The following is a 25,064-nucleotide window of genomic DNA, read 5'->3' as shown; positions in this document are numbered from 1 at the left end:
GCAGAACTCCACCTCTGGGGCTGTTAGGGTGCCGCGTGTGTGAAGAGGAGACGTCTTTGAAACACCTTCTGCCTCACCCTCCCTGGGTCCCGGAGGCATGGGTTTCACTAATCAAGCATTTAATGTGCCATTTAACCTTTGCCTCTTGACCCTGAAACTTATCCAGGCAGTAAATCCTTGGCCCAAACAAAGGGCGGAGTGATGGCTGCTTGAGATGCTGTGACTTCCCGTAAGATTGAGGGAAGAGATAGGATTTCCAGTTATCTCAGATGCTGGGTGTGATAGCGTCACTGTCCTGCCAGGATGGATGCACTTCATATGACCGGAGAACAAAAGACTGAGAATGACTAATTCAGGGAGTAAAAGGGGAAATTACATCTTTGTGAAGAACACTGTTTCAATATAATACCAAAGTGAGGGTTTGGGGTTTTTTTAAAAAAAACCTAATGAGAGGTGCTATTGAACCTAAGCTCATTTTAACATCCTTCCTAAGTTTAGAGCAGATGAATCAAGATTCACTTGTTTTTAGGGGAAAATATTCAGCGTAAAATGAGCTGCCGAGGTCCATGTTGTGCCGTGTGAAACTGGTGTGGGGTTTTGTTTCCTTCCATCTCCCGCGTCCCCTCTCCGTGCAGGTTCCGAATGAGGCAGGTGAACGTCGTCGGCGCCGGCCCCTTCAGTCAGTCCTCCCGGGTCATCCAGACGCTGCAGGCCCCCCCGGACGTGGCCCCCACCAGCATCACCGTCCGCACTGCCAGCGAGACTAGCCTGCGGCTCCGCTGGGTGGTGAGTCGGGGTGTGGTGCTGTGGGGAGCCCGGAGCTTAGTTGTTGCTTCCTCCTGCCTTTGTCCAGGTCAAAGCTAATCTCGTCATTAAACCAAGAAGTAGTACACTCTACAATTAGTGTTGGATCTCAGACCATCCCCAGCTGTCTTAATTAGTAGCGTTACACAGTGGCTTCTTGGAACCAAGACATATTCTTTAGGGAAGAAAGTCGACCATCCCGTGGGCTCGACCTATATAAGTCCTTAAGCTCGGTCGACATGGAACGGGTCCGAAGTATTTGTAAGAGAGCCAGCTTGATATTGAATCAGAACATTTGCTCACAAAATTAAGCCACAATATATTAAAAGAAATTAAGTCCAGCTAAAATTACTGACAAGGCTTCCTGTAATTAACAGAAGAAAAGTTTCAGGGAAAAGTAAAAAAGAAAAAGTCCAAGAATATTCACTCCAGTGTAGCTTTTCCATGGACTTGGCCCCATAACGCAGGCTGGCGCTTGGGTACCCTCATGGGGGTGGTTCCGAGAGGGGCTCACCACAGACTGTTGTCCGCTTCCAGCCACTGCCAGACTCTCAGTACAACGGGAACCCCGAGTCCGTGGGCTACAGGGTCAAGTGGTGGTGCCCGGACCTGCCCTCTGTGGTGCAGACCCAAGTCATCAGTGACCGGCTGGAGCGGGAGTTCACGGTCGAGGGGCTGGAGGAGTGGACTGAGTATGCACTGCAGATGCAGGCCTTCAATGCCATCGGCGCCGGGCCCTGGAGCGCGGCCGTGCGGGGCCGGACCCGGGAGTCGGGTGAGTTGGGGCCCCGGGCCCTCCCATGTCTCCTGCAGGAGGAGCTGAGCGGGCCCAGGCTCTTGGCATCTCACTGGCTCACCCTTAGCCCACCCCACGCCCCCTACCGCATCTTTCCTGAGGAATTAGGTCAGCCTGCCTCAGAGCCCATGACGCTGCTTTGCGTTTGATGGTGGATTCTCCCAGGGGCTGGACTTGCCTTGCTGTCTTTAATTAGGGGTGATTTTCGCCACCAGCGATTGGAAGTAGGAGCGTTCGGAGACTCTGATGGGATCTTTGTGGCGCACGGTGTTCAGGAATTCCTCCCGACAAAGTTGTGCATGTGGTGTGTCGAGACACCTTCCCCTGCCCCAGAAAATAGACCCTCAAAAATTCTGTTGCTTTTTCACAACGGGAGTTTCTCTTTACAGCGTAAGGTGGGTGTGCCTGTCAGTGAGTCCATGGGGTGATTTGAGGACCCAGGCTCTGCCGTCCTGTAGACGAGCTGCCGTCTGCATGCAGTGGCCAGAGGGTCCAGATGAGCAAAGGCTGGGCGCCTCTGCCTCTTGACACCTGCCTGGAGACGGCTCACAACCCTTTGCTTACTGCCAGGAAGGGAGGAGAGCTTCCAGAGGTCGCTGGGCAGATGCTCATCTTCTAGGTTCCACAGCCAGACTGGTCAACAGCAGTTTGCAGGACCCTTGCTGGCCTGGTTTGAGCTTGTAGAAACTCAGAAAAGAGTGTTGCTGACACTCTTTAAAGACACACAAACCAGCTCTTTCCGAGGGTCTGAAATAGTGAGGTTTTCTCCTGAACAGAAAGACCATCTCTGCTCTTCAGCTCACCCCCACCCATGCTGCTCAGCCCTTGATGCACCAGGGAACTGCTTACCTTAGACCACGTGGGCTGTTAGAAGTCATGCTCTGAATACCTTCCTGACCTCCACCCAAGAGGGCTGAGAAAAAGGTGTAAAGTCTTGGGTTAGATGTCACGCTCAGAATACCTTCCTGACCTCCACCCAAGAAGGCTGAGACGAAGATGGGAAGTCTGAAACAGGAAACCAGCTGCCTCAGGACTTCGCTATTTCCTCAGAGGCTTCCTGAGCCTAGGGCAAGTCCTGTCTTCTTCATGTCTTATGTTGTATACCTTAATTTTACACAGTGTTAAATACAAATCATATGTAACGTTGACTTGTTTATGTAACATTGATTCTAAAGCTAGAAATAAATTTTCAGGTCTTTCATTATTAAAAGAAAGCATTAAAACTCTAAGTAGAGATTAAAATACCATTTAAAACAGTATTTCTTAGGGAAAAAAAATAAAACACAACCATTCAGTAAAACACAATGATTGAGGTAATAAGTAGGTTAGACACTGCGAAAGAGAGAATTGCCAACTGGAAGCTGAAAATGAGTGAAAATCTCAAAATACAGCACAGAGACATTGACGCTGAAAGTATGATAGAGAAGTTAAAAGACATAAAGACTAGACTGAGAAGGTCCAATATACATTCAGTAAGATTCAGAAAGGATGGGGGGCAGGGGCAGGGAAATGAGAGGGAGGAAATACATAGAGATTATGGCTGAGAAATTACAGAATTGAGGTAAGACACTGTGTATCAGACTGAAGACATGAATCCTGAATAGAAAAAATAGAAATATATCTGCACCAAATTGTACTGCCCTTCAACTGCAAAATACCAGAGCCAAAGAGAAAATCTTAGAAACATTTGGACCCAGGACCTCTCATCTGCAAAGACCATTTGAAACCAGCTTCTCGAGAACAACAGCGGGCAGAAGACAATGGAGTGATAATCTTGAAGGAACTGAAAGAAAGTAACTGTCAGCCTCAAGCTCCGCACTTAGCCACAGACTTTTGTTCAGAAAACAACAATGAAATATCACGTGAAGGTGAAGAAAGTGAAATTTTAAATGGAAAGTAATATTTTGGGATAAGTTTTCAAAGAACACTCAACAAAGACAACCAAGGGCAAAATGACTGCCTTGAGAGTATCTTTTTGTAAAAATCTTTCTAGCTGCTAAAAAGCCATCCTTACAGTGGTCAGACAGAGGATGAGATGGTTGGATGGTGTCACCAGCTCAATGGACATGAGTTTGAGCAAACTCCAGGAGATAGTGGAGGACAGGGGCACCTGTCTATGGGGTCACAGAGAGTCAGACACGACTTAGCAACTGAACAACAACAACAAAAAAAAACCAGTGGTCAGAGGTCATCACTGCATTTGCTGAAGAGGGTGAAGGGGTCTCCAGGGCACGCTGGTGGAGAGTCAGCTGCTGATGGAGTCAGACAGGGTCGGAGGGAACTGGAAGGAGAGGAAGCCTGCAGATCCTGGAACACGCAGCGCCTCCACGATGAGAGCTGTATGTCCGTGCTTTAAGAAGCTCAGCACACAGACGTGCTGAAAGCCAGCCGTGGAAGCACCACGCAGAACTTCTCAAACCACATTTACATGAAGAGTCCGGTTTTGACGTGCACTTGAGCTGGTTTCATGACATCTTATGATGTATTATAAGGGTAAATGAGGCCCTTAAAATCAAAGACACTACATGAGGCACAGCTGGTGCTAAGAGGGAAGGAGCCCTGCAGAGGGGAGAGAAGAAAAGAAGGCAATGCATTTTAAAAGGTACTCTTTTTAATGAAAGGGGAGTTTCTAGGACTGTCTCAAAACTCAAGACACCAGGTTAGGAAGGAGTTGAATCTCCCTCAACTTATGTAATGTGCAAGATTTTTTTCCTAAATCTCAAGAACATAAATATTTTGTAACTAAATGGCAGTTTTCCCTGGTGAGACTCGAATGGGCTGAAATTTTCATCGTGAACACTACCGTTTGCTCAGCCTGTCTCCTCATTGAGAACCCAACTGCGTTCTGGGCACCGAGGCTGGGCTGCCACAAATGCCCAGTTGCCCTCGCTCTCTGGGGACATGGCTGGCCTGCCAGTGTGTGGAGGCACATGTTACCTCGTCTTAGGAGGTCATCTGTTACGTGTAGGTCTACATGAGAACTGGGCACTTGCGGTCTCCACAAGGAACCACAGGAGACAGTTAAGGATTGAGAGGTGGCCAGTTTGCGTTGCTATGACGATGGCCTCTCTCTTTGCAGAGAGACGGAAATTTAGAACTTAACGCTAGTGTCTGGGTACAGTATACTTGCTCCTCTCACCTGGTTCTAAACAAAGTGGAAAATGAAGTCGGAAAATTGTAGGCTTACCTTCTCTTTGAATGATAAGTGACACCTTTAATTCACAACTGATGCAAGGTGCCAGCTTCTCGCTCAGTTGTTTTTTTTTTAATAAAATAAGCATATGTGTCAGCAATGTCCTGGTAACCGCCTTGGAAGTTACAACACTGAGGGGGAGCCCCTGGTGGGTGGAGGACACGAGTGGCACCCTGGGAGCCCCTGCAGAAGGCGGGGCCTCGGAGTGGTGTGTGTGGCCGGCCTGCTCCCTTCAGGGGGCTGAGTCCACCGGAAGCCAGGAGGATTCTCACCCTGGGACACAAATCTGCTCAAGTGAATTACGGTGTTTTGTTGAATGACTGAATGATGGAATGAATGACCCTCTACTGATGTAGTTGGGAAGAAAAAGTTAATCAACCAGGTGAGCTGGCCAGTGTCTTCTCTCCAGAACTGTCAGGAAGGAAGACCCCTGTGCTCGGGACAGACAGGCACCAACAGCGGCGTGTGTGTGTTGTGGGGGCATCAGCCAACCCACATGGCAGCCAGTTCACACCTGTGCTCCAAGGCCTGTCAGTCAGCCTCGTCGGTCAGGCTCCGAGGCCCGTCAGTCAGCCTTGCAAGTGGACAAGGGGTGGGGGATTCCCGCCCCCCAGGCGGTCAGGCCAGGGAAGCTGTCCTTCCAGGCCCAGCACTCCCAGCAAGTGCCCCTGCAAGGTCCGGCCTGCCGCTGGGCCCTCTTTGGCCCCCCTGCCTCCATCCCAATCCTGCCGCTTGTGGGACCAGCTGGCCAACGATGGAGAGCGTCTGCTCCAGGGCCTGCACAAGTCCTGTCATTCTTTTCTTAAAGACTTCGTTACAGCAGCCCCTCATTTCCTGGGGCTGCTGTAATCACGTGCCCCAGAGTGGTGGCTTCAAACACAGAAATGTATTCTCTCGAGGCTCTGAAGGCCAAAAGGTGGAGAAAGGGGTGTGAGCAGAGCTGAGCTCCCTCTGGAGGTGCCGGGAGGGGCGGCCCTTCCCCTTCCCAGCTTCTGGAAGCTCCTCAGCTGGGGCAGTACAAACCCAGTCCTGCCAGGGGTTGGCAGTCTCCCCGCGTGCACGTCCGTCTCTTCTCACAGGGATGCCAGTCCTGCTGAAGTAGAGACCGCCTCACCCCCATGTGACCTCATCTGACCCATTACATCCACAGGGACCATATTTCCCAATAAGGTCACATTCTGGGCCCAGAGGGTCAGGACTCAGCACCGGAACTTGAAGGGACACAGTTCAACCCACAGCAAAGACCACATGGCTTTAGTATAGAAGCTCTAGGAAGCAGAGCTGGGGAACAGTGTTGCTGTGCAAACACAGGTTACTTTCTGTCTTCAGACTGACTGCAGAGGGGCCTTCACAATGGCTGAGCAGAAAGAAAGGAGTGCTTACGTATGAGGGAGGGAGGGAGGGAGTGTGGGGGTGGATGAGTGAGTGAGCGAGTGTGGGAGTGGACGAGTGAGTGAGTGAGTTCATGACAGAGGACGTTAAGGAAAGAATGGGTGGATGAGGGAATGGATAGGCGGGTGGAGGGGTGAGCCAGTCGGCCGGCTGGTCCTGGGGGTGGTCACTGAGAAGGTGTCGCAGCCCCATCCCGTGTTCTGTGCCCGTGAGTTTCGTGAACTTGGCATGTTCTCCTTTTCGACCGTGGAGGTGCTGGGGGTGCTGACACTCCCTTTGGTCGGTGCCTGTCGCCCCCTCCCCGCAGAGGCACACCATGTGAGTCTCCCCTGCTCCCACCCCGGGTGCCAATCATAACCTCCCCTCCGCCCCTCCCCGCCTGCCTGTCCCCCACAAAGTCCGCATTTAGAGAGGTCCGTGAACTGTGTCTGAACGTGAGGATTCCATCTGAGATAAAAGCCACAGTTCTCACCAGTTAATATAAGAATGAGACAAGCTTATTTTCTCTCTGGGTGGACTCGGGTAACATGGAGCTCCTAAATACCCAGGATTTATGGAATTTGTTGCTAATATTAAGGAGATTTACATTTCCGTGATACCCCTGCAGGTTTAATCTGATCACTGCAAAAATGCTCAGAGTGCATTGCTATTTCAAGGACAACTTGATTAGAAGGGTAAAAATTAGACCTTTATTTGTAGAAGCCTTTAGACTTCCGGAGCCAATCTCTTTAACTCATTCCTTGCAGTTCCTTCAGCCGCCCCTGAAAACGTGTCAGCCGAGGCCGTCAGCTCCACCCAGATCTTACTGACATGGGCCTCGGTCCCCGAACAGGACCAAAACGGGCTCATCCTGGGCTACAAGGTACGTGCCCAGGTGACCTTCCCTGCCTGCCTCCCCGGCCCGCGAGCGCGCGTGGCCCGCGCAGCACTGGCTGTGGCCTGTTTCCTGGACTTCACCGCCCTCCTCTCGTCTCCCTCATCACCGTCTGTGGGGAGGGTCGCTCCACCCTCGTCACGCGGGCCCACACAAGGCGCTCTGAGCCCGTGTCCTCCCCCTAAGATGGGCGGAACGGCGGCTGCTCCCTCCAGTCGATGGCGGCTGATTTTGTAAAATGCCAAGGGCATGTCCAGAGGCCCCGGCACACGCGTCTGCAGGTGTCACCACCGCCCGTGTCCGTCCTGGGTGCTGCCTCGGCGTCGAGGCGTGGACGCCTCCCGGCTTCTCTGGGAGACCTTTCTGGGCCAGCCCCTCAGAACCCCCCTGTTCTGCTCCGTCCGCCCCCCCAGCAGCAGGACGGGCCTGCCTGGTTTGGCCGTGAGGCTGCGCGTGTCCAGTGCGCTACGGCCCTCTCCTGGGCCGCCCGTCTTCAGGATCCCGTTCTCGGCTCCCTCCCGTGCTCACGCCCCGCCTCCCCGGGGCATCCTGATCGCTCCCTTCTGGCCCGTTTGGACGCAGTGCCCACAGCCCCACGTGGCCGTGCACAGCCCTCCCTCCCGACCCCTGCCCTTCACAGCTTTCCAGCCGCTGCTCCTGCGGGCCAGCTCCCAGGGGGCGAGCTTTGGGAGTGAGGAGCCGGTAGGCCGTGGAGGGGCCGTCTCAGCGCGGCCGCATCTGCAGTGAGGGCAGTGAATGGCCCCGGGGCGGGGTCTCGGGTTTGGGGGTCCCCAGGTCCTCCGAGGCAGGAGGCCCGCCTCCTAAGGACCATGTAGCCAAGTGGCCGCCAGCTCCTTTTACAAGAACAGGATGTCTCTGTGCTCATGTCGAGCCTTGGTTTTAGGGGCTGCCACTGGGGACCTCAAATCCTGTCAATTACAGCGAGCATCTGGCTCGCCCAGCCGGCCAAGGGCTGGCTCACCGCTGCAGCCACCTTCCAATCTCCAGGAAATTGCTGCACTTCCCTCCTTCCCCCAAAACGCCAGCGGTTAGGAATTAGATCCCCACGCCCTCAACTGGCTGCCCTGGGGGAGGAGTTCCTTGCCCAGGTGGTCCTGAGCCCCCCAGGCCCCTCCTCACACACTGCCTCCCCTCCCTGCCCTTGTGTGTCGCCACTCAGATCCTGTTCCGGGCCAAAGACCTGGACCCCGAGCCCCGGAGCCACGTGGTACGCGGGAACCACACGCAGTCGGCGCTCCTGGCGGGCCTGGGCAAGTTCGTGCTCTACGAGCTCCAGGTGCTGGCCTTCACCCGCATCGGGAACGGGGTCCCCAGCGTGCCCCCCATCCTGGAACGCACCAAAGACGACGGTACGTCCGGGCCATGCCTCCGCCCACCCCCCAGGTTTGCTGTCCCTATCCACACCCTTGGGACGGTGGTCATCTTCAACTTAATTTTCAAAACACTCCTCCCCTTGGTTCAGCAGAGGAAAATGAAGCAAAGTTGTTTTCTGACCACAGAGCGCCCCTACGGCCAGTTTCAGCCACAGTGAGTGTTTACAGGTTGGGGGTGAGCCTGAAAAGCCAGATAGATAGGCCAGGCCAGGACACCTCAGGCCGCTCCTGGTGGCGTCGGCACAAAGCTGCCGAGAAGCCCTAGGTTCCCTGGGGTGGCCCACTCTCATTTGCATATGATTATTACAAGCCCCCTCAGAGGGCATGTTTGAGGGGCTGGGGTGCCCAGGTTCCCAACCCCAGAAACAAATACCTCTTGATGGTTGTCTAAACCCTCAGGCGTGTTTCTCCACCTTGCAGGTGTCAGCCGCCCAAGGTTAGCTCATGCACACAATCTTTGTTAACCAGACTGCGGCAAATAATCTCCCCTCAAAAAACCCAGGCTCAGATTCAGCTGGAAGTGAGACACCAGAGGTTTTCTTCAGTCTTTTTATTGAGGAAATTAAATCAGCCCAGAACGCGCTCAGGGAGGGAGCTGGGACTCGCCTGGGTCAGAGGAGGTGGTGCCTCAAGCATCGTCCTTCCTCAGGGGGCTGGTCTCAGGGCAGCCAGGGTCTGAAAGGGACCCTGTGACCTGAAGGCCATGTCTTTGCAAAACTGTATGTGGTGTCCAGGACCAACCCAATGAACAGTAACAGGGGTGTTTAGTAACGGTTCCTCAAACTTGGGAGGGTATTCTTCCCAAAGCACAGGCAGGGGAGTCATGGGCTGACGTCTGTTTTCTGCCACAATCATGATATAAACTTGTTTCTCCTTCCCCTCATTTCATCGCGATGCAAGCGATCACCCTTGGGGACAGTGAGGGGCAGAAGCCACGGAAGACAGACCAGACATGAGTTTCCCATTTGTGAGTCGATCCTGGCATGTGAGCCCATGGTCTCCTTCCATTTACTTCACCCAAACACAGGGGTCAGAGCACAAGTTCATAATTTTAAAACATCGTTCTCAGCTGAGTAGCTCGAGGCAAAATTCCGCAGCCCTGGAATGGCTGTAGCACACATCATTTTCTCTCTGTATTGATTGCTCCATGCCTGTTGCCTCTTACCTGGGAAGAGCCAGTTCTTAAGTTCCAACGAGAAGTTCCCACGCTGGCCACACATTTACTAGCTTGCCCATTTAAGTAAATATATTTCGCAGTGTCTATGACCCTATTAGTCAGCGGTGCCTGCATACATAGCTAGTTTTTGAATTACTGGTGCACCCAACCATGAAGAAGAACTATTATATTCATTTGTGGACATCGCCTCTTGGTTTTCTGGGACGATGCAGGAGAGGGCTCGTGTGTCTGAGAGAAAGGCCATTGTTGTAGCCATGTTATTTGGTCAGTCACTGTAATCTCCATTGGAAGTTGGGAGCGACATGCAGCCACCTTCTTCACCTTTCACCTGGTGTGTGGACGTCCAGACTGGGAGAGGAATCAGCTCAGACTGGCGAGGTCTCCGCTCTGACTTGACGTACCCTGTACCATGCTACTTAGCGGCTGCAGTGGCCAGCTTTCGACAACACTCAGGACTCCCAGCCTGATTCATGAGCGCTACAAAAGTCACCTTCCCAAAACTCAGAGTGATTCACCCGTGAGCAGTGTTGTCAGCAGTCGCGGCTGTCCTCGGCCGGCCCGGAGGACCCTTCAAAACCCCGCCATGTACCCATGTGACATCCCCAGCGGGGCCTGATTCTCGGGTCTTTTATCTTTTCCCCTTCAGCCCCAGGCCCGCCCGTGAGGCTCGTGTTCCCGGAGGTGAGGCTCACGTCTGTGCGGATCGTGTGGCAGCCTCCAGAGGAGCCCAACGGCATTATTCTAGGTAAGGGAGCAGCGGGGACCACAGCTCAGAGAGAAATGACAATTAGATTGATTTCATCCATTTTTATTAGATGTCTAAAAGGTTAAAAAAAAAAAAAAAAAAAAGTCCCATCCACAGCAGCCCAGCATGTTCTGAGCCGAGAGACCACAGCCCTGTGTCTCCCGCTCAAAGGGGTTCTTCGCAGAATGAAATTTACATTTTGTTCACCCAGAATCTCTCTGTTCACGGTACCGTCTGTAATTGACCTTCCCTCTGCTCAGAAATAACCCAGTTATTTTGACGTGTGTTTGGAAAACAGCAGGCTGGCTTTTCACAGAAGATTCCCACGTGGGCCTTGCTCCAAGGTCCCAGAAGTGTCTCTTTGCTGCTACAGGGCCTGCACCCAATCCTTCGAGGAAGTTTCCCAAGTGAACTGTGTGCTTGGGTCCCAGGGAAGCGGTTTGCTTTGAGCTTGGCATTCAGAGGGCCAGCTCTGATAACTTTGATGAAGAGTCTTAATTTGCCCCAGTTTTCCCAAAGGCAGCAAGTTTTATTTTTAAAGGTCATCAGTCCGTTGATTTGTTCACCCTTTCCCTGTGACAAATCAGGAGCCTTGGATGTGCCAGGCCTCATGTGCGGGGTGGGGAGAGGGAAAGATGAGAGGGGGGAGGGGAAGGAGAGGGGGTGTAAGGAGTGAGTAGACGCTGGCGGGGCCGGTCCTCGAGAGGAGACCCCAGGGACACAACTGTGTGGTCTCGATGTGGGGTGCGCGTGCGCGCTCGGTCACCCATTGGTGTCTGCAGCCCGCCAGGCTCCTCGGTCTATGGGATTCTCCAGGCAAGAATACTGGCGTGGGTTGCCATTTCCTCCTCCAGGGGATCTTCCCAACCCACGGGCTGAACCTGCCTGTCCTGCATCTCGTGCTTTGGCAGGCAGGTTCTTTACCCTGAGCCACCCGGGCAGCCCTCCATGCGGGGAGGTTCCGCAGAATGCCCTGCAGGGCAGCGTCTCCTGGATCAGGGGCTCAGGGCTGGACAGTGTTTTCAGCCTGGAGCTTGAGGATGAGTGTTGGTAAACAAAATATTGGGTCTGCTCGCCCGCAGGCAGTAAGGCCAGTCTCCTGACACCGGGCCGTGGAGAAGGCGAGTGCAGCACTTACTGCCGGGCAACAAGCGCGGCATCAGGGCAGCTGACGCTCAAAACACCCCAGCTCCCCCAGTGGGTTTCAGCCGGGTGGGGATGTGGTCAGCGTGCGCTGTACTGTGGTTGGCAGATGGCGAGGTGACAGGCGGGGTCACAGGGGTTAGCCCAGCACGCCTCAGGCTCCGCAGACCCGGGGGCTGTGTGCTCAAGGTCATTCAGTCATCCAGCAGTTACGGCCTCCCCTGCGGTGGGGGTCTCAGCATCTGTGGAAGGACTGAGGGACGGCACACACTGTTCCCGGGTGCTTCAGAGAGGTACCCCAACACAGGACATGCGGAGGGGGCTGTCCCAGGAAGACCCAGAGAGTCTGCTCCATCACACGGTGGTCTTGAACTGAACGCTGCCTTCCACCTGAGGGAGCATAAACATCCCTGAGGGGTGTGGGCTGGCCAGGCTGCAAACCGCTGGGAGAAGTACGGTCCTTCCTCCTCCTCGCCCACCACAGACGCCAAGCACATCTCAGGTGATTTGACAATCACACCCTAAACCCAAATGGCAGTAAGATGTGCCGCTTAACACCTGCTCTCCAGGTGAGGACGGTAAGATCTTGTTTGAAAAAGGGTTTCACTTCATTAAAAAAAAGTTTGAAAATCTGTGCCAAGGGAATCCCCCAAGGACCCTGAGCAGCTGAGGGGTGTGATCAGCTTTGTCTTCTGGGTAATACCCGGCCGCCATGAAAGGACGAGCAGCGAGGCAGGTCCTTGCTGAGCCCTGGCTTCATCACGACGGGCCCGGGCTCGCTCGCCACCTGCACAGCTCGGCCCTGGCCTCTGCGGCCCCGGCAGCCGCTGCTGTGTGTGAGGACGGCGCCTCTGAGCCAGGTGACCGAGGACCTGCACGTTCTGGCCACTAAAACCACAACCATCATTGAGGAGCCTCTGTTGCTGTGTGCATTTCAGGCCGTGTGCAGCTGAGAGGCCCTGCCCGGCTGCTCTCAGGTCCTGGGGCGGGAGTGGTCGTGGAGCTGACGAGGCTCCCGAGGTGCTCCGAGCCCGCATGCGGGCAGGGCTGCCCTCCTCTCTGCAGCCTGTCATGGAAGCAGCAGGACAAACCGTCTGATCACTGCCCACTCCCCAGGGGGGAGCCCCAGCATGCTGCGGAACAAGATGCACGTTTGGAGCAGAGATATGAAGTCCCCCCACCCAGTCCCCCCGGGGGTCCCCCCACACACACACACACCACCTCTGCTGAGACCCAGTGGTCCCGGTTCTGTGATCATCTCCACTGTCTCCGCAGCCCTCCCGGGCCAATGCAAGCCGGTTCTGACAGCAGCGCTCCGTGGGAGTGGGCAGAGGAAGGCCTGCCCTCCCCTGTGTCCGCACATACAGACACATGCTCTGCTTTGTGACCGTGACTTTGAGCTGCTTCTCCCAGGACTTCCCTGAAAGCCCAGCAGGGCTCCAGCCTCAGCCAGCACTGGCGGTGACCGTTCCCGAGTCCCCTGCCAGGAAGGACCCCCATCACCCCCAGATGCCGCTCCTCCTCTGAGAACCACATCAGAGGGCGCCTTCGCCTGCTGCCTCCCCTCCCCACCCGCCTGAGCTGGGCTCTTCTCCTCTTGGCTCCCAAAGCTTCTGCGCCCACAGTCACCACACGAATTTCCCGTCCATAGAAGCTCAGCGGCTCACTTTAGAATCACGTCCCCTACTTTTACTGGTCTTTAACTTTTTCTGATCATGAAAGCAACATGTACAATGATAATTCAGACCACAATGCAGATAATTTAGATACCATTTCACAGTCCTCAGACTTAGGAAGTCCTCAGAAGGTCTGATGGTCCCCAGGAGAGGTGAGGAGGCGGGGAGAAGCCTCACACGCTCTCCCTGGGAGCGCAAGCACAGCTGAGGAGGGGACAACCAGGGCGGGTGCGCCCCAACCCAGACCCGCCCCCCCCCCCCCGGCCTTAACGCTGAGAAACCCTCCCTCCTGTTCACAGGACCAAACACACAAAGAGAGTCACGGCAGACTGCTCTAAATAACAGGAAATTTAGAAAAGAGGCAACTAGAAACAGCCCAAATGTCCATCAGTGAGGCAGTGAGAAGGCAAACCGTGGGCTGTTCGCACAGAGAAATTATAGAGACCGTTAAAGTAACGGACGCGTGCTCCAGAAGTGCCACCGAAAAGCCTCACAAACATCTGTTGCAGGAAAAACAAGTCGCAAAAGCATCCGCACGACCCGAAGACGTCTCTGCACCCGTGAAAACTTGCAGACACGACCAGTTGTCATCTATGGGTACTCCCCTGTGGAGAAGCTGAAGCTCCAGTACCTGATGGCTCACTGGGAAAGACCCTGAAGCTGGGAAAGGTTCAAGGCAAAAGGAGAAGAGGGCGGCAGAGGATGAGATGGTTGGACAGCATCACCAGTTCAACAGACATGAACTTGGGCAGGCTCCGGGAGACGGAGAGGGACAGGGAGGCCTGGCACGCTGCAATCCACGCAGAGTGGGACATGACTGAGCAGCTGAAAAACAGCAACTTCAAAGTCACGAAAGCCGCTTGCGGGCAGGCCGTGGTGGCCGGGGTTCAGAGCCCACCAGGGCCCCTCTGCTTCTGCTCCAGAGTGACTGGCCTCCCCTCCCCTTTGTGTCCCTCTCCCAGATTCTCAGTAAGGCGGCCTGAGGTCCAGTCTCAGGCGTTGCGTACAGCCTGGGCAGGGGGCAGGGGGTGGTTGTAACTCAGTGGCCCCTCTGCTTGGTGCCCAGGAGTCACTTAATCCCTCTGCGCCAGGCTGCCCACCTCAGGGGGACCGGTGATCAGGCCTCCCAGGCATCGTTCAGGGCGCCGAAAACCCGGAACAGCCAGTGCAGGACAGCACCATCTGGGCGCCGCGGGCCTTCGGTGCCTCCTCCCCGCTCTCGGACCAGAGAGGCCCTCCGAGTCGCTGTGTGTCTGCACTCGGCATTTCTCTGCGTCCATCCCAGGCGAGTTGCCTGACTTCATTCTCCATCACCCTGGTGGCTCCAACGGAAGGTTCCTGCTGAGAGGCAGCTTGGGGCCAGGTTACAAGACGCCCCCGAGGTGCTGAGAAGTCTGGCCATAGATCTCTAGTCCCTGGCGGTCCTTGAAAATCACAAAACCCCAGGTCAGGAGGGGGTCGGACTCCAAGGCTGCGTAACATAGCTCGCCACCTCCCCCAGCGCCCTCCGGGGCTCTGAGGCGTGTAGTGGTAATTGTAACAAACGTTGTCTGGGTAACCTGTCACCCAGATATTATTACCGCCAGTGCACCGAATTGTAGATGCTGCGGAAAGACGGGAAAATGATTTCTAAAGATTCAGATTGGTGTTCAGGGGGGAGAAAGGAAAACATCTTTTTGCGAGACTTGCTTACGTCCAGGGACCGGTGGCGTGGCCTTCTGAGCACGTAAACACCTCTGTGGCGAGAGCTTTTGTAATCTGTATCAAAACATGTTCTTTCATTTCCGAAAGAGATTAACAGCGTGAAATACTGGAGGCGCCTACAGGGAGAAACACTTGCTTATTTGCGTAAATGTTTTACCGGGAGAGCTCGCAGCATTTAGAGCCTTCCTTGGGGGTGGGGGGGAACCACCTGGGAGTGGCCGCTCCCCACCCCGCCCCCCCATTGGCAGCTGCTCCACAGTCGCTCAGATGCTGTGAAGCTCCTCAGACCGCGAGGGTCTGTCCCTCCAGACAGGCCGGATCCCCACCTCCACACGGTTAGGAGTCGGGCTGCCCGTGGGGGCCGAACCTTGATCTCTAGCTTCTTATACGAGGGTGTGCATGACTCTGCTGAGAATTCGGGGCTCAGCTGAGTAGGGTCCGTGTTAGCAGAAGCGTGGTTTGCTCCGCTGTTGCATTTGTCTGCCCCCCAGCCTCATACCGAGAAGCTGTAAAACCAGTGACCCAGGCGGCATCCAGGCTAGTCCGATGCTTACCACCCTCCCCCCGACCCCCAGGGAGATTCAGCCGCTGTGGGCGCCCTGAGCCAGGAGTGGGCACTGCGGGGCCATCCCCACCCACGGTGCCTGCAGGGGGGTCGGCAGCCCTGTGCCCTCCTCGCAGCCTTGGCCTCGGGGCCCCAGGATGGTCCCTGAACAGACAATGGACAGAACTCTCAAGCGGACACCATTTTTCTACCCAGGAACCACCCAGTCCTTCAAAGGCCTTGCTACCACCTGGGAGGTCTGCCCTCGACTCTCCAGAGTCACTCTGGGGTCTCTTCACTGTCAGCTCCTTTGACCAAGACGCCCCCCACCCCACCCCTGCAAAGGCCCCCCCATCCTTGGCTGCACCTTCTCTGACTCTCCCCCGGCCCCGGCTTCCCCTGCGGATGGCCCGGAACCCGCCCTCCAGCCTGTGGCGCCGCCTCTTTCCCTGCTGGTTCTCTAGACGAGCGACGTGTCCTCATCTTCCGGGTAACTCGAGCTGCTCGGGCTTCTGCAGCCCACCGCATTCCCCCGCGTCCTCATGGGCCGCGTGTGGTCGTGCCCCCCTGAATGCCCCCGGGACCTTCCACCGCGGCTGCCCTTGGCCCTCTCCTCTCCACCCCGGGACCCAGATCCCCGTTCCTTTCTCCCACGGCCGGCTCAGCTCCTGTTTCTGAGCTTGCTGGACCTGGGATCAGATAAGGAGCCTTTTCTGTGCAAACACCTCCGTCCTGCCTCGCTTCCCATCCATGTTCCCTAGTGTGTGGGCCAGTGCTCTACAGTAGCTCTTGGCTGTTCCTGCACAGAAGGCTCTCTTCTGCTCATTGAGCCCCTGTTGAGGTGAGGTGTGAGCGTCCATCCTCCGGGTCATGGCACTGCAGAAGAGGACCGCAGGGACACAGTCCCCCTTCCAGGGCAAAGGACAGGAAGGTGCTCCTGAGTCCAGGGCGGAGGCATTTTCTCCCAGGCACTCCTTGTGACCTGGATCAGAGACTAGACCAGGTTTCCTGCGGTTCTCCGGGGTCGCCTGGAGCTCTCGGGGCCCAGATAGAAACGCCCCCATCAGTCCAAAAGAGAGAGGACAAGGAGTGAGTGAGGGGCCATGTGATGGAGCCCACACGGGCAGGTGGAGGTGAGGTCAAGGGTCACCCCAGGGTCGTGCCCTGAGGGGCGGGGCAGGGAGTAGGGGTGGAGCCTTTGGTGGAGGGCAGACCTCAGCCTACCCGGGAGGCAGTTAGTGGCTCCCATTTAGATCGCAGCTCACAAAGACGTGCCTTTGAACAAAATCTCGGTTTCACCCCAGGATTTTTAACTCCAGCAGCAGATAATCTGAGCAGAGGTGAAACATGATCAAGAACAAACGATAGCAAAAGAGCATCAGTAACCACATCCAAATCCGCATTAATTCATACTCACTGGGCGGAAGGTGATTTGAATGATCAAGGAGTCTTCATCACACGTGACTCTCTGAAATACAAAGGGACACGTTAAGGACCACCTGCCGGCTGGTGGGCACCGTGAGGGGGGTGGGCCCTGGGATGCCTCGTGTTGACTGCACGGCAGTGTCCCCCTGGGGTTCCCAGTGCCTGGGAGGCGCTGGGTAGGTGGTTTCTGCTCCCCTAGCCGTCTCAGCTGTAGTCATGCCTGCTCACAAGCTGCAAAAGAAACCTGGTCAGCTCAGATCTACCCAGAAGTTCAGTGTGCACACACACAGGGCCCAGGCCTCAGAAGTACATATGTTCACCTGTTTTTAACGCAGAGTTCCTTTCTGCCTCTCTGAGGGCAGAGGGTAGGGTTGGAGTCCCTTCTTCAGGAAGCGTGGTGTTTCTTCAGTGGCCGAGCTCACTCACCCTGGGGACACGCCTCCCTCTCGAGGTCCTTAAAATATCGTTTGATCACGTTCTTGTTGGTCTCTGTCTGCCTCTGTAGTCTTTGCGCTTGGTCGTGAAGTTCGGTTTGTCTTTGCAGAATCAGTTCTGTTCAGTCGCTCAGTCGTGTCCGACTCTTTGTGACCCCATGAACCGCAGCACACCAGGCCTCCCTGTCCATCACCAACTCTCAGAGTCTACCCAAACTCATGTCCATCAAGTCGGTAATGCCATCCAGCCATCTCATCCTCTGTCATCCTCTTCTCCTCCTGCCCTCAATCTTTCCCAGCATCAGGGTCTTTTCAAATGAGTCAGCTCTTCGCATCAGGTGGCCAAAGTATTGGAGTTTCAGCCTCAATATCAGTCCTTCCAATGATCACCCAGGACTGATCTCCTTTAGAATGGACTGGTTGGATCTCCTTGTATTCCAAGGGACTCTCAAGAGTCTTCTCCAACACCACAGTTCAAATGTATCAATTATTTGCAGAATACCTTTCTTTAATTCCTTGCCATAGTTCAGCTACTTTCGTACGGGGCACAGGCTGACTTTCCTCCGGTGGCCAGGTGGACACAGGGGTCATTGACTGTGTCCTGTCACAGACCCCCTACCCCCGTGCCCTATGTTACCTGCTGTAGCTTCTGTGGATGAACCACGTGCCTGCATGGATGGCGCTGCCCGCCCCCCGCGTGTGATCTGCTGGGTGCCCCTCTAAATCTGCTGAACACAGGCCTCACCCTGCGCCTCAGTTTCCTTGCAAATCCCGACAACATACAAATAATAATACGACATGTGAAAGCTGGAGTGGAAGTCCTGAGTTAGAGCTGGTGTAGGAAGGCGGCTTACATCCCTCCGGTAGCAGTGGGTGAGCTTCAGGAGAGAGCTGGGGGTTAATAGAGAAGAAATGTAACTGTTTTACGGTGTAACGGGGAGAAAGAGAGCAATGCTATAACTGTTCAGGACGGTGTGACAGGCAAGGGGGAGCTGAGGGAGCAAGGGGGAGGCTGGTGCTCCCGCCAAGGAGGCGCACACTACTGGGCGTGCAGGAGGAGGGCTCCACCCAGGCGGGCATGCTGACCACGTTGCCCTCCTTTTCCAGACACCAAGTGTCCAGGTGTCTCAGAGCTGGGTCTGCAAGTCCTCTGCCGCTTTGGATGCAGGCAGAGGCACCTGGAAGGGCCTGGTCTTCGGGGCGGCCTGGTCCTTAAGGACGTGACTTTCAGCAGCCATGGACCCTTGATGATCAGGGCACTCGGAGAGGCGGTCTGAGCTGAGGGCCCACCCAGAGCTAATGTGCAAGCCCCCTCCCGCTTCCTTGACTGCGGGGAGAGCTGTCCCTGGGGGAGCCCCCCACCCCACCCGCTCAGAGCCACGGGGGTGAGGCTTCTGGGGAGCAGGAGCACTGGGGTGGCAGGAGGAAGAGGGGTATGCAGACAGGCAGACAGACAGCAGACACGGGGTCTGAGCACAGGCATGAGCGCCTCCAGGGCGGCCGCCCCGGGGAGAAGGGCGCCCCAGGCAGGGCGACCCTTGGAGGGGGGAGCAGAGCTGCTAGAAGGTGGGGGTGGGGGCAGAGAAGGCATCGCCCTCTGTGCTGCTCCGGAGCGTCCTCCAGCCGGGGCCACGGGGAGGAGGCAGCTGTGCTCATGTTGAGTTCTGCCAAGGATGGAGCGGGGGCCTAGCGCCCCTTCATCCCTGGGCCTGGCTTCCCTCTCAAGGGCCCGGCCTGCAGCTCAGACGCCGGCCTGAGAGAGGGAGACAGCGCAGAAACCCGGGGCTCGGTGGGGTGTCCCGGGTGGGGGCTGGGGGCTTCCCTGTGAGGGGGTACGGCTGACCAGCAGTCTTCGTGCCCCGCGCCCCCAGGCTACCAGATCGCCTACCGCCTGGCCAGCAGCAGCCCCAACACCTTCACCACCGTGGAGGTTGGTGCCACCGTGAGGCAGTTCACGGCCACCGAGCTGGCCCCCGAGTCCGCGTACGTCTTCCGGCTGTCGGCCAAGACCAGGCAGGGCTGGGGGGAGCCGCTGGAGGCCACGGTCATCACCACTGAGAAGAGAGGTGAGACCCGGAGGCCCGACTCAGTGTCGGCCAGCGGTGGGGAGAGGCCCAGCGTGCCTGGGCAGCGGGTGAGGGGTGGGGGGTGGCTGTGCAAACTGCAAGTTTATTAAGCACCTCCTGGGTCCTTCCTGGAGCTGGACGCACAGCTGGTCCACACAGCCTGACACTCACCGCAGGCCCGCATCAGGCCCAGCCCTGATGTCTGGGGTTCAAGGAGAGAGACTGCCCCTCCTCCCCGTCCCCCTTCTCCCCTTTCCCACCAGAGGTGCCAGAGCCCCTGCTGGCTCCTCACCCCCACCCCCCGCCCCCGGGAAGCAGTTAGGCCAGTCTTCCAGTGTGGGGAGCAGCAGGGCTGAGTGCTCCCCGCCTCCAAAAGGCGACCGAGAGTCCCAGGCCCCGATTCTTGCCTTCCTCCTCAGAGTCCACGCAGCCCGTTTGGCAGGAGCAGGGAACGGACAGGTTTGCTCAAGGTTTGGTGTGACTTAGCAGAGTCCACAAGGAGGCGCAGATGTGACCTCCCTCAGGAGCAGCCCTGTTCCCCGCCCTCCAGCCCCCAAGCGCCCCTGCCTCCCTGCAGCCCCCATGGCTCAGCGAGGGGCCCAGGAGAACCGGGCCCCTTCCCATGGGCCCAGGAGGGGACTCGGGCTCTCAGGCCGCAGCGTGGGCCTCAGGGAAGGGAGTTAGGTCCAGGCCCCTCGCGGCCATCCCCGGGGGGCTGGCAATCAGCTGCAGCGTCATTTCCCCCCGCACGTCCTGATTGGAACCCGCGCTCATCACGCCGCACAGCTCAACAGTTACTCCCGCCCCGTGGGGCTTCTCTGTTGACGTCGATGGGGTGAGGAGCCCGGGCGACAGGCGAGTGACCCCCACTCAGAAACGGGTCCCGGCCCCGCTCCCCGAACCCAGTCCCGACCTCAGAGGCTCAGCGCGGCCCCCAGGCTGCCCACGCCGCAACCTTCATGGTCCCAGGCCCTAGTCGACGTCCAGGGAGCACGAACCAGGGTTAAAGAGGCGCTGGCCCAAAATCGGAAAGCAGGAGAGTGCCCCAGGCAGCCGCCGAGCCCCCCCGGAGCTGCTCGTGGTGCCCCGGCCCTGACCTGGCATCCTCTCTTGGTCGCAGAGCGGCCCGCACCCCCCAGGGAGCTCCAGGTGCCCCAGGCCGAGGTGGCGGCACGCAGCCTGTGTCTGCGGTGGGTGCCCGGCAGCGACGGCGCCTCCCCTATCCGGTACTTCACACTGCAGCTGCGCGAGCTCCCCGGGGGCCAGTGGCAGACCTACTCCTCATCCATCAGCCACGAGGCCACAGCCTGTGTCGTCGAAAGGTACCGAATGGGCAGGGAGGGCCCTGCCCTGCCCCAGGGGCCCTGCTGGGTGCTCCCCCCACCGGCTCCCGCCCTCCCAGTAGAGAGACCCACACTGCGAGCCCGCATCTGCCCTCTGGCCAGCCCTCCCATGCTAGGACCCAGGAGTCCCAGGGCCCACCCCGGCCTCTTCCTGCCTGTCCATCTGAGCTCTGTCCGCCCCCGCCACCCTTGAGCTGCGGGATCTAATGAGGCGATAGGGGCGGAGGCCCCCAGTCCCTGAGGCAGATGGCAGCCCAGCTGCCCCTGGCACCGTGTCACAGGCCAGTGTCACGGTCAGGGAGACAACCCTCTTCTGTGCCCCGGTCTGGGTCAGTAAGGCACACCTCTTTCCCCCGCTGCCATCCGCGGCTCCGCAGTGATGGTCGACGGCAGGAGCAGGGCCGCCCCCGAGCCAGCCATCTCGTGACCGCTGGGTGTGGGGAGGCCCTGGGCTCGCTTTGTCCTGATCCTGCCTGGCCTCTTCTCTTGGCTGCACCTGCTTTGTGGTGGAGAAGGTGAGGGCTGGGGGGCATTAAGTAGCCTGCCAGCTTCCTCCAGATGGAACCGTCTAGACGGGCAGGCCTGGGGAATGACGGCCCTATGGGACAGAAGCGCTGGGCTGCAGGGTTGGTGGTGGTCCAGGAGGGCCCCAGGGAGACGCCCAGCATCACCTGTCCTTCCCCTCAGCCCCGACTCCACAGGTTCACACTCCAGGGTGCCCAGCAGTGGGTACCCCTGTCTTCGTGGGTCTAGAGCCCTTGCCAGGACCTCCTAGGAGGGCAGAGGAGGCCCTGTGCTTGTCTAGCTGACCACGGCTCCTCTCCCGGCTCCCAAGAGCCCCATGCCGGGTGCTGGGTTACGTTCCCATCCAGTTGGGTGTCCCTCGGGGACAGGGCGGTGACTGCCTGGGCTCCAGTGACGGCTGCTGTGCCCAGCGACCGTGGGCCCTGCTGCTTCCCTGAATGTGCCCTCTCCAGCAGCCTATGGGGAGACGGGAAAGAGAAAGGAATGTTTATTAAGCACCTGCTGGGTGACCAGACTCCTCGAGGCAGGCTGTGCAACAGAACTTCCCCTGCAAGCGCAGATACCATCACCTCCACCTCCACAAATGAGCGGACTGAGACTCCAGAGAAATCAGACGAAGTGCCTCAGTTAGGAGAGGTGGGGCCGGAATCGGAACTCCCGCTTGGCCCTCTTCAAAGCCGAGGCTGGAGGAGGCCTGGGGGAGTGAGCAGAGCAGAGCTGGGGGAAATAGGAGGGTTTGTTCCTCCTCCGTTTTTCAAGTGGTCCTGGAAGTTTTGTTGTGCTCAGCAGGGAGCATGGCGGGAGCAAGGGGGCAGGAGGGAGGTGGTGACGGCAAGTGCCCGGGGCAGAGGGTAGACCAGTCGTCCAGGCTCAGTAGCCAGGGTTGCGTCTCCAGGACAACGAGCTGGCCACTCCCTTCATGGCTTCTGAGCTGCCCCGTGCCTATTTCCAGGCGCCAGGCAGGGCTTTCCTGCTGAGACAGGAAGTCCTGCAGCTCAGTGACCCACAGGGACAGTCGTGGGTCCTCTGGAGGAGAGGAGCCTGCTCAGCGCGGGGTGAGGCTGGGAGCTCTGATTCCCGGTCCCCTGGCCCCAGCCCATCCGTCTCAGACCAGGGCCCACTCATGCAGCCGTCAAGTCGTCCTTCACTGCCCGTGATGTGCTCCCGACTCCCTGAGGCCCTGGGGTTCAGGAAAGAAGGGGTGGTCTTCAGAGGTCTTTGGCCTCAGTTCCCAAAATCCTTAGAGAAGAGTGAAGTGCTGAATGCAGTGTGGTAAGTCAGGTGCACTACCGTGTTCCAAACAGAGTCCGCTAGACGCAGTCCACAGGGTCGCGGAGAGTCCGACATGGCTGAGCAACAGGGCTCGCAGGCACGGGCAGTCAGAGTGCTGCGTCTGAACAGAGGGGCACTTCCCGGGCCCCCACCACGTCCCCAGCCTGCGCTGACTCTCACGCCCGTCCTCTTTTCAACGCTCCCGAGAAACTCCGGGGCAGATAACGTCCCCCTGCAATCATCCCTCTAGCGAGCGTTTACCCAGCACCGCCTGGCGCCAGGCCTGGCCAGTAGTGGACGAGCATCCCTGCAAGTGTGAGCTCGCGGAGAGCCGCTGCGGATGTGTCGCGCGGGAGGCGGTCTCGCACGGGGCGGCAGGGGGTGGGCGGCCTCGCGCGGGGGGGGGTGGGCGGCCTCGCGTGGGGGGCGGTCTCGCGCAGGAGAAGATATGAAAACAGAGGGAGAGGAAAGCTTTCTAATCACGGCTTCCAAAAACGGTCCTCAGTGTTTCAAGATAGCAGAATCCTTTCTCTAAACGAAGTGTTTCCCAGAAGTGATTAGCAACCAGATGGACGAGGAGCTGGTTGACGCAGGGGGAGCAGAGACCCTGGATGCCCAGAGGGTTCCTTAGCATTTCAGGGGTTCCTTGGTCCTCAGTTTGAAAGCCACTGGTTTACAGCTCAAGTGAGAAGCGAGAAGGCAGGGTTGGTTTGAGGCAGGAGGGCTGTGCTTAGACCAAGGTGAGGAAAGCTGGAGGCGGTCTGGATTAAGGGACAGGGAGGGGGCACATAGAATCACTTGGGATGTTTGGGTCCAGGAAACAGAGGGGATGACGGGGCCACCGCCTGAGGCAGAGGGAAGGGGCAGGAGGGGTGCTCGTCAGCTCCCCGTAAGCAGGAGTAGCAGCTGCTGCTGAATGGGGTGAGTGGGAAGTGGCCCCAGGGATGTGGTGAAGGTTTGTGTGTCCTTAGCGCGGACGAGTCCATCTGAAGCCTTCGTTGTTGGTGTGGCTCCGCCCTGGGCACATGAGACCCCTGCAGATCCGGACCACCTGGGTGGGTGGATGGATGGAAGGGAAAGAGGACGCCCGAAGAGGTGGCACCAAGTGCATTCGTGTCCTTAAAGTCTCGTCCATGGGCCAAGGAGGGACATCATTTCACTGTGGGCAGTCGACATCATCTTGGTCTTACTTAGGGTTGTTTAAAAGGAGACTTGTCTTCCCACCCCAGCCATTGACCAGCCTCTGCAGAGGGCAGAGGCCTCTGTCCCCTCCTCCTGACCTGGGAATCCTGATGGCTCCACCCTGCAGAGCCGCCCTGGGGGTTAGAGGGGTTCGCTCTGGTCAGCGCTGGGTACCCTGGCTGGCTTAGTCAGGAGGGAGGAGGCCAGGGCAGACTCCCAGGTCGTGGGAGCTGCAGGCAGGACCCCTGGGGAGGGGGAGGGGCATGGGCAGGAGCTCCAGGTAATCAGCGCCTCTGGAGGAACCCTCCAGCTTCTTGCAGAGGGCGATTTGTGCATGCACCGAAGTGTCTCTAATTACAGGAGGCGGCTTCCTCCCCCAGGAGCGCTGAGCCTAAGCTCCATCCCCACCGGGAGTTCTGCCCCTCCCTGAATCTCCTGTCCCCCTAGACTGATCACAAGACAGCTCTGGGGGCTGGGGGCTGCTCCCCAGCAGTCCCGGGCCAGCTCACTGCTGCCTGGAGATGCAGCCCCAGAATGCCCCCTCGTGGGCCCCCCAGCAGGGGGTGCAGCCCCAGAACGCCCCCTCGTGGGCCCCCCAGGGGATGCAGCCCCAGAATCCCCCCTCCTGGGGCCCCGCCAGCAGGGGGTGCAGCCCCAGAACGCCCCCTCGTGGGGGCCCCAGCGGGGGGGGCCCCACGGTCACAGGTCTCTTCTGTGTTCAGGCTGAGGCCCTTCACCTCCTATAAGCTGCGTCTGAAGGCCACCAACGACATTGGGGACAGCGACTTCAGTGCCGAGACGGAGGCGGTCACCACGCTGCAGGATGGTGAGCAACAGGGCCCGCTTCCCGCTGCTGCCTGTGCACCCCGAAACCCGGGCTCCTAGAGAGGCCTGCTCCCGCCTTGAACCAGGAAGAGGTCATCCAAGGGAGCGGGGGAGCGGCCATGGGCAGCGGGGTTCCATCGGCAGTGGGGTTCAATTAGCAGCAGAAGCCGGCGCCCCTGCACAGCCCAGGGCCGTAAATCAGACTTCAAGGGCTTCCAAATGGAGGGACGTTTCTTTGATTGGCTTCCAAACCCGAGGATCCATTAGCATCCCTGACATTGAATAATTTATAGGGTCATTAAAGATAGATGCCGTGGGGTAGCTGGTTGTAAGAGCTTTCCCCCATTTTTCTCATTCACGAGCCGTCCTGGTTTGGCCGCTTGACGAATGCACAGTGAAGTGTCAGAGAGACCCCGAAAGCTCCAGGTCCCTCCCCCACCCCTGCTCAGTTCTGCTCAGAGGAACTGGGCCTGCAGATCCCCTGTGAGTTTGTTTGACCATCGGCAGTGAGACCAGGCCCAGAAGGACAGGAAGGCGGGGTCCTCAGGCC

The 25,064-nt window shown here is 57.6% G+C and overlaps 1 protein-coding gene across 1 annotated transcript in view; it reads left to right on the top strand.

The window, feature by feature from the left end:
• SDK1 (sidekick cell adhesion molecule 1) overlaps nucleotides 1-25,064 on the top strand; it is a 729,776-nt gene that overhangs the window by 644,481 nt on the left and 60,231 nt on the right. Inside the window, exons 24-31 of the mRNA XM_042240546.1 lie at nucleotides 636-786; nucleotides 1,342-1,579; nucleotides 6,932-7,047; nucleotides 8,240-8,429; nucleotides 10,277-10,375; nucleotides 19,173-19,367; nucleotides 20,488-20,689; nucleotides 24,412-24,515. Of these exons, the coding sequence (XP_042096480.1) occupies nucleotides 636-786; nucleotides 1,342-1,579; nucleotides 6,932-7,047; nucleotides 8,240-8,429; nucleotides 10,277-10,375; nucleotides 19,173-19,367; nucleotides 20,488-20,689; nucleotides 24,412-24,515 (1,295 nt within the window). The remainder of the gene's footprint in view (nucleotides 1-635; nucleotides 787-1,341; nucleotides 1,580-6,931; nucleotides 7,048-8,239; nucleotides 8,430-10,276; nucleotides 10,376-19,172; nucleotides 19,368-20,487; nucleotides 20,690-24,411; nucleotides 24,516-25,064) is intronic.

Source organism: Ovis aries, chromosome 24 (assembly GCF_016772045.2).
Source record: "Ovis aries strain OAR_USU_Benz2616 breed Rambouillet chromosome 24, ARS-UI_Ramb_v3.0, whole genome shotgun sequence".
NCBI lineage: Eukaryota > Metazoa > Chordata > Mammalia > Artiodactyla > Bovidae > Ovis > Ovis aries.
Note: the sequence above shows the minus strand (reverse complement) of the source record. Positions and strands in the feature narration are given on the sequence as shown.